Source organism: Alosa sapidissima, chromosome 6, assembly GCF_018492685.1.
Source record: "Alosa sapidissima isolate fAloSap1 chromosome 6, fAloSap1.pri, whole genome shotgun sequence".
Taxonomy (NCBI): domain Eukaryota; kingdom Metazoa; phylum Chordata; class Actinopteri; order Clupeiformes; family Clupeidae; genus Alosa; species Alosa sapidissima.
The window spans coordinates 11,560,995-11,568,309 of record NC_055962.1 but is presented as its reverse complement, the minus strand read 5'-3'; the positions used below and the strand labels follow the sequence as shown (position 1 = coordinate 11,568,309).

Below are 7,315 nucleotides of genomic sequence, written 5' to 3'. Positions count from 1 at the left end.
ATGTGTGTGGCATGTGCCTGTAGGCCTTTCATCTTATGAAAATGTATGTTGTTGTGAGTGTGTGTGTGAGAGGGAGAGAGAGAGAGAGAGAGAAAGAGTGAGAGAGAGAAAGAAAGAGTGAGAGAGAGGGAGAGAGATAGAGAGAAGGGGAGGGCAGATATGAGGATGGTGAGTGTGTGTGTCTGTCTGTGTCACATCTGCATATGCATCTGCATAACCACATGTGATTGTGCATGTGTAATCATGCCTACATGTTTGATTGTTTGTGAATGTGTGTGTGTGTGTGTGTGTGTGTGTGTGTGTGTGTGTGTGTGTGTGTGTGTGTGTGTGTGTGTGTGTGTGTGTGTGTGTCTGTTTGTGCATGTGTCTCTTTGTGTGTGTGTGTTTTATGTGTCTGTTTATTTATCTGTGTCTGTGTGTGTGTGTGTGTGCACTGTGCAGGGCAGCGTAGCACAGTACGGCTGAATAGAAACAGGGTCAGAGCAGGATGAGTTATCAGAGCAGAGAGACAGAAGGCTGGGAGCAGTGGGCTGGGGAGGCTCTTTCTCTCACTCTCTCTTTCTCTCACACACACACACACACACACACACACACATACACAGACACACACATGCACGCACACGCACATTCACTCACCCTCTCTCTTTCTCTCTCACACTCTGTCTTTTTCTCTCTCTCCCTCCCTCTCACACACACACAAACTCTCTCTTTCTCTCTCCCTCACACACACACACACTCTCTCTCTCTATCTCTTCCCTCACTCTCCACCTCTCAACTTTGCTCCTCTGCACCACGCCGCTCCACACAGTGCTGTCATCTGCCTGCTGCTCTCACTGTTTGCCATCCAACTCTCTCTCTCTCTCTCTCTCTCTCTCTCTCTCTCTCTCTCTCTCTCACACACACACACACACGCACACATTCATCGCCCCCCCCCCCCCCTTCTCACTCTCTCTCTCCTTTTGCTCTTTCTGTCATATCTAAAGCATTCTAGCTGCCATTCTGTTCCTCTCTGTCTTTTGCTCTTTGCTGGGTCTGTTGGGTCTACCAGTCTCTCTCTCTCTCTCTGTTCTGCTTTTTTTGCTCTGAATCTCTTTCCCTTCGCTCTCTCTCACTTTGTGCTGTGTGTTTCGCCCGTGCCATTCAGACTCTCTCGTTTTCTCCACGTTTTCTCTCTCTCTCTCTCACACACACACACACACACACACACACACACACACACACACACACACACACACACACACACACACACACACACAGTTTTCCCCAGTTTTCTCTGTCCTTTGCATCTCTTTCATTCTGCATCTCTCTCTCTCTCTCTATCTCTTCATTGCTCTATCTTTCCCGGTTATGTCATCTCAATTCCTGTCATTCTCTGAATACTAAATCTTTCATTTCACTCCAATTGAAGCTCCTCTGTTCCATTCTGGATCTTTCCGCTTCTCCTCCTCCAAACTTGTGGCTTTCTCCCTCTGTGCATGCAGTCCACGCACTGAGCTCTCAGGCTGGGGGGACGCACGCGGCTAATGTCGTCTGACGCTCTCGCCGAGTGAGATATGGAGGCACATCAACGCCGTGGACATCAGCCCTCGAGGAGCTCAAGGTAAGGTGCACTTGACCTCCTGTGTGTAGTTTCCTGTGTCCTTTTCTCTTTTGTCTGATTGGTCACATCTTGCGTGGTGTATTAATTTACGGTATTTCTTGAGGGTGTGTTTTCTAGTTTAGAAATGGGGTGTCCTTCTTTTTTTACCACCTGAGTCTTTCCATCTCTTTCTCTCCTCTTTTTCGCTCTCTGTATCACTCTATCTGTCTCAGTTTCTCTTTGCCTTGCCCCAGTTCTGTCTGTAGGCTTTCGCTGATCATATTGTTCTAGCGAGGTTTCCCTGATGTGATGTATAGGAATGAATAAGTAAGAAAGTAGAATTTGTTTAGTGCATCTCAGTTTGAAACTGTTTTGCATTGAAGTTTAATTTCAGTCATCATAATGACTCCAACAAGTAAGGGATAATGTATCATCTGCCGATCAATATCGAAAAATAAGTCTAGACAGTGCAAACAGGACCTTTGCACTGACATTGACAGCGGCCATTCATTTTTTGCAGCAGTCATCATATAGAATTATCTGACCGCCAAATGTCATGATAATGGAACTTCCTGCAGCATTCTGAAGAGTCATATAATAAGTGCATGATCATTTCTGTTACCTTTGTGTTTCTATAGGATTGTATTGTAGTGTGTCTGAGTTCAAGAATGTTATTTATTGACAGGTTAATGTGTGTAATGTTCTACGATAGGCTGTGATACCTGGGCCAATGCTGGGGTGTGGGGGTGTTCTTAGGGGAAGATTCTTAGAGACGGTGCCTGTGATGGTGAAACGGGAGTTATAACTTGTGTGTCGTGCTTCGTGAAGAACCGACTGTAAGGCACGGCCGACACCAACCACAATATAACTTCTCATTCACAGTACGCTTTTCTGTGCACGAATCTTAGAAGCAGTGAGCGCTACAGTATCTACACAGTAGTCAGAGGTGTAAAGGTCCGACTTCAGAAAGTAAAAGTTCTGCCACATTTTTGTTCCAACCACTCTATCACTTAATCAGCTGATTCCAATTAGCGCAACTCTTAAACCAAGTAGATCAGCTAATTAGTGAAATCACCTATGTTAAGCTCATTCACCTTATTCACACGGCGGCCATTGTAACCAACCAAAATGAGGCTACAGGACACACAAACTATAGGATTGTTGTGTTCTATGAATTCACCAGTAGGTGGCGAAAATGCTATATGGGCTTTAATTATATGGTCAATGTCCCCTGTAGCATCGTTTTGTTAACACAATGGCTGCCGCGTGAATAAGGTGAATTTCATCTCCATCCCTGTCTACATGCTCTTCCTTCATTTCACTGCCTACAGACAAGAGAGACAGCAGAGCACCTGTGGTCATATTTGCCTATGGAGTGATGTACTGTAAGCTCTTCTTCTCTGAGTGGTACGACCATAGACTGTAAACCAAGTCTTTCCCATTTTTGTTCATTTCCTGTATCCTAGACCAGTGATTAGGGGCTGTAGAGGGAACACTGGTCCAATACATTCACTGCACATGCTGTCACCTCCTATTCTGTTCTCCTTCAGGCAGCAAGGGCTTCAGCAGTGGAGTGTGTGTGTGTGTGTGTGTGTGTGTGTGTGTGTGTGTGTGTGTGTGTGTGTGTGTGTGTGTGTCTTTGAGAGAGAGAGAGTAGAGTTTGTGACAAATGAATGCATTTAAACAGTGCTGTAATGACTGCACCCTGTGTAATGACCAGAAAGATGCTAACCTTCTCCAGCTGTACCTCCTGTGCTCCCAGCTCCCCCCGAGCACATAGGGTATCTCACATCCTCTCCAGAAATGAGGACCAGAGAGGAGCTTCACAGACTGCACATTCAGACGCACTGTATAAATCAACAGATTTGGGGAATAAAGTTTTAAGGTGAAGGTCTACTGTAGGTCAATTCAAGGTCATAGTCTCCTTCAGAGCAAAACGTTCTCTCACTCCTTTCTTCAGCGGCCGTGGTGGAGCAGTGTTTGCACCACTGTCTGACGGACAGGTTTGTCGGTTGGCCCAGGTTTTAATCCCGAATATGCCATCGCAAGTCTGTGTTGCTTTGCTAAAAAACAATCACTTATATTTTCTTCACCTTACTTCCTACTTTCTCTGTCCTCATGTCAACAACGCATTTCAGTTATGACCAAGTTGAATGATGTGATGGTGCACAGGTCACTCAAGGTCATTGTCATGCAGTCTTCTTCTAACAAAACACTCTGTCACTTCTCCTCCTTCCTCTGTCCTCAGCTCACCCATGCATCTGTTCGGCTGGATGAGGTGGCCTCGTCTGGATGCTGAGAGGGCCAGTGGCTCCCACTCCAATTCCGCAGCTGCTACCGCGGCAACGGGATGCCTCCCGAACGGCGTGCTCCTTCGCGAGCTTCTCTGGCACTTGGAGCAGCGGGAGTGCCTGCTCCGCGAGGAGGCCTGGCATCTGTTTCTGTCGCGCCGGGGCGCCCAGGGGTGCCGCCGCCCACCGCCAGCGCCAGCTCAAGGCTTGCCGCGTCCACTCATGCCCAGTGCTGAAAGGCGGCAGTTGGAGCGCCTGTGTGCCCGCGTGCCACCCTCACACACTGCAGCAGTTCTGTCCAGGTGAGCCAGGGTCCTTCGTAAAAATCTGAATCAATATGGGGCTTACAGTTCACGTTTTTGCACAACCACTGCACCTTCAGATTATTTAAATGACAATTGTATAAGCAACTTGTGTAATGACTCACAAGATAAACAAGATAAGGCCTAAGGAGGGCTAAATAAATATTTGTTTCTCCTGAATATGACAGAGTGGTCCCACTATTACCAAATTATGACTAGTGGTGTTTGTTTTGGTAAAGCTGTGTGGCCTTTCTGTCATCTTTCAAGTCATTACTTTAATTTGTTTCATTACCAGCAGTTTTAAGATAATTAAGGATGTTTGGTATGACTCAACATTAAATATTTTTTGCAAAGTCTTCATTGAGGCTATTGCTAATTAATTTCAATTGCCAGAGGCTTGGTAAACAGTGTGTTAGTCATTTAATTAAGGACAGAAAAAGGCAGAGACAAACATTTGTGGACACCAAACAAACATGAACTTTAGTTTGGACATTTCAGTTTCCCTTTGCATGGAAGCCTTGATCACGGTATATTGTATATTGGGTTGAGGACAGACATGGAAATACATCATACATAAATTGTTGGAGGGAACTGTTTTTCACATTTTTAACTGTTACTGTCAACTGTTACTCACAAGTTCGCCATCCACTGGACTGCCCACTTTAGGTTCCGTGAAGTTTTGGCCACCAACGAGTTCCTGCCGTGGGAGCTGGTGTGCGTCTTCAAGCAGGTACTGCGGGACTTCCTGGTCCGAGAGGAAGAAGGAGCCCTGAGAGGTCTCCCTCCGCCACGGACACGATCACGACCACCTCCGGCCGTACTCACACCCACATCACCAGCACGGCCAGTGCCCACTCCGTCAGCACACTCTACGGACTATCGGCTTAGCGGCTGCCCACCGAGAGACACGTCCAGCCCACTTCCCCCTGCGACCGACAGTGTGGACGGACACCGTCGGGAGGAGATCCCAACCATCTCCAGCTACGTGGACCGCCACCTGAGCGCTGTCTGCCCCTACGCTGTCCACCGTGACTGGAGCCTGCCTTACTGCTACTCGGTTCCTTATGACTGTCCAGAGGCCTACGGCACCACCCTGTAGGGTATCCCCTGTCAAGAAGAGAATAAACAGACTGTAGCCAGGAAGTTAAGACAGAGTTCTACCCTTAGGCGGGGATCACATTAGCCAGTGGCAAGTGGCAGGTTTCCTATTCTCTATGGTTCAGCAGCGGAACGGTGGCAACGCTGGTGTAACGCGTTGAACAAGCTGAGCGTTGAGCTTGGTTCAACTTTCAAAGCGCAACGCGAGCGTATTCAAGTTAAGACAAACCACTTGTGTTACCATAGGAACGAGATATAACTTTTTATGGTGTGAGCGTTGCGTTGCGTTACGCTTGCCGCTGGCTAATGTGATCCCTGCCTTATAGTCCATGTCAACTGCTGGATTTCTCCCTCAGCACAACTGTCACACAAACACATATAAGTTTAACTTATATCCTAAACCCGACTGTTGTATGGCTTTTACTTCCTACTAAAGGACCAGGATGAACCTGAAATGTTTTTTTTTTATTTTTTTAGATGGAACTCCTGTGACATTGAGTCTCCTCCACCTCTTCCAGATAGCATAAAATGGCACATTTTTGTGTTAAAAAGTCCCATATCTTGTTCTGCCTTCTGTTCCTGCCTGATCCATCCCACCAGTGTGTACACCCTCCTCTCAAACGTTGTAGCATTGTTACCCCGAAGCTCAGGGTTCTGACTCGATACTTATCCAATGATGTCTTGTCTTGATGAAAGTAGTGGTACAACATTTTATAGCACTAGAGATGGAAACATTACTTTATGTCATTTTAGATTTCTATCATTTGTTACAGCAGAACTAAGTTGATCTGATTTTGAATCTATCAGTATTGCAAAACAATATAAGATGTTGTTGCACACAAGATGAAATAAATTTAGTGCAAATCATTGTGTGATGAATGTGAACATTTTCTTTTTTGAAATTATGATTAAATTTTCCTAAAGTACAGTTTCACCTACACCCACCTGATTAGTCTTTAGCGAGACCAGTTTATTACTAACACGGACCTACACGATTATTTGGTAGGGTGTGCGTGACATGAACGAGGACACAAATCAGAGAAATACACAAAGGCTATTGCATTCATCCAGCCTAATCGGCCTCTAAGTAGTAGCTGCAGTTGTTGTTTTGTTTTTTTCTTTCCTCTGAGTCATGTTTCTGGATTACAAAGCAAAGAACTGCCAGCGGTGGGCATCATCTCTCTGATACTGTCTGTCCATTCTAGTCATGTCTCCTCGTCACTGTAGCCTCGTGTAGAACACACTCTCCTGACCTGAATACCCACCCTGATCCCTCAGATTCACAGGCCAGACAAACATGACTATAAAGAACTATTTTCTCAATCTACCGGATAAGTGAGGGAGATACTAAAATGAATTACACTTGAATGGTAATAACTCTCTGTACAAAAAGGCTTCAACAGGACTTAGTGTGTGCTATGACATACCCTTAGCAAAAATATGTTTATGGAAGTGTACTGTTGGTCTACTTATTTTGAACTAAGCATATAGCTTATTTTTTGTGTACTGATAAGAGATAATTCAAGAATTTCTCAGAATTATGAACAGGCAAGATGGGGGTGGGGTTGTATAAAATGAATTTTACATGTGAAATCTATGAACTAATCATGTTTTGGTACTTGTTGTCTAGCAGATACCAGTGAGAATTGAGTGTGGATAATGCAATTTAGTGAGACAGTTAGAATCATATAGGCCTTTCAGTGTGATTTATTTTTGTGGAAAAAATGTGCTGGACTGGGCGGCGGTCATATTTTGTACCGCTCTGCGGTACATCTAGTTCTTAAATATACTTGGAGAAGTGAAATATCAGCTTGCGTACAGATAGCCATATCACAGTGTCCTCTCTAGGTATCCAGCACAGTATAGATTGCATAGATTGTTTTGAAAGTTCAAATATACTTTAATTAAGATGCTAAATACTAAAACAAACAATTACTGCAACAGTTGTACATTTGAAAACGACATTTAAAGGAGAATTCCGGTGTGATATTGACCTAAAGTGTATCGAAACATGATACCGAGTGTGAACGTATGTCTCATAGCCC

The 7,315-nt window shown here is 45.0% G+C and overlaps 1 protein-coding gene across 2 annotated transcripts; it reads left to right on the top strand.

The window, feature by feature from the left end:
- Nucleotides 1-935: 935 nt before the first annotated feature.
- On the top strand, nucleotides 936-6,137 carry rd3l (RD3 like). Of its 2 annotated transcripts, XM_042095620.1 has the most exons (4): nucleotides 936-1,600; nucleotides 3,342-3,464; nucleotides 3,828-4,172; nucleotides 4,839-6,137. In XM_042095620.1, the coding sequence occupies exons 1-4, from the start codon at nucleotides 1,554-1,556 to the stop codon at nucleotides 5,269-5,271; spliced, it is 948 nt and encodes a 315-aa protein (XP_041951554.1). In that variant the 5' UTR covers nucleotides 936-1,553; the 3' UTR covers nucleotides 5,272-6,137. The 2 variants fall into 2 exon arrangements, with proteins under 2 accessions (XP_041951554.1, XP_041951555.1); XM_042095621.1 differs by lacking the exon at nucleotides 3,342-3,464.
- Nucleotides 6,138-7,315: the final 1,178 nt, after the last annotated feature.

What these genes read in the sequence shown, in the direction of transcription:
- rd3l (XM_042095620.1), top strand. Translation starts at nt 1,554, where the DNA reads ATGGAGGCACATCAACGCCGTGGACATCAGCCCTCGAGGAGCTCAAG. An exon ending in CAGCCCTCGAGGAGCTCAAG is followed by an intron (nt 1,601 to 3,341) that starts GTAAGGTGCACT and finishes CTGTGCTCCCAG; the next exon opens with CTCCCCCCGAGCACATAGGG. An exon ending in TTGGGGAATAAAGTTTTAAG is followed by an intron (nt 3,465 to 3,827) that starts GTGAAGGTCTAC and finishes CTCTGTCCTCAG; the next exon opens with CTCACCCATGCATCTGTTCG.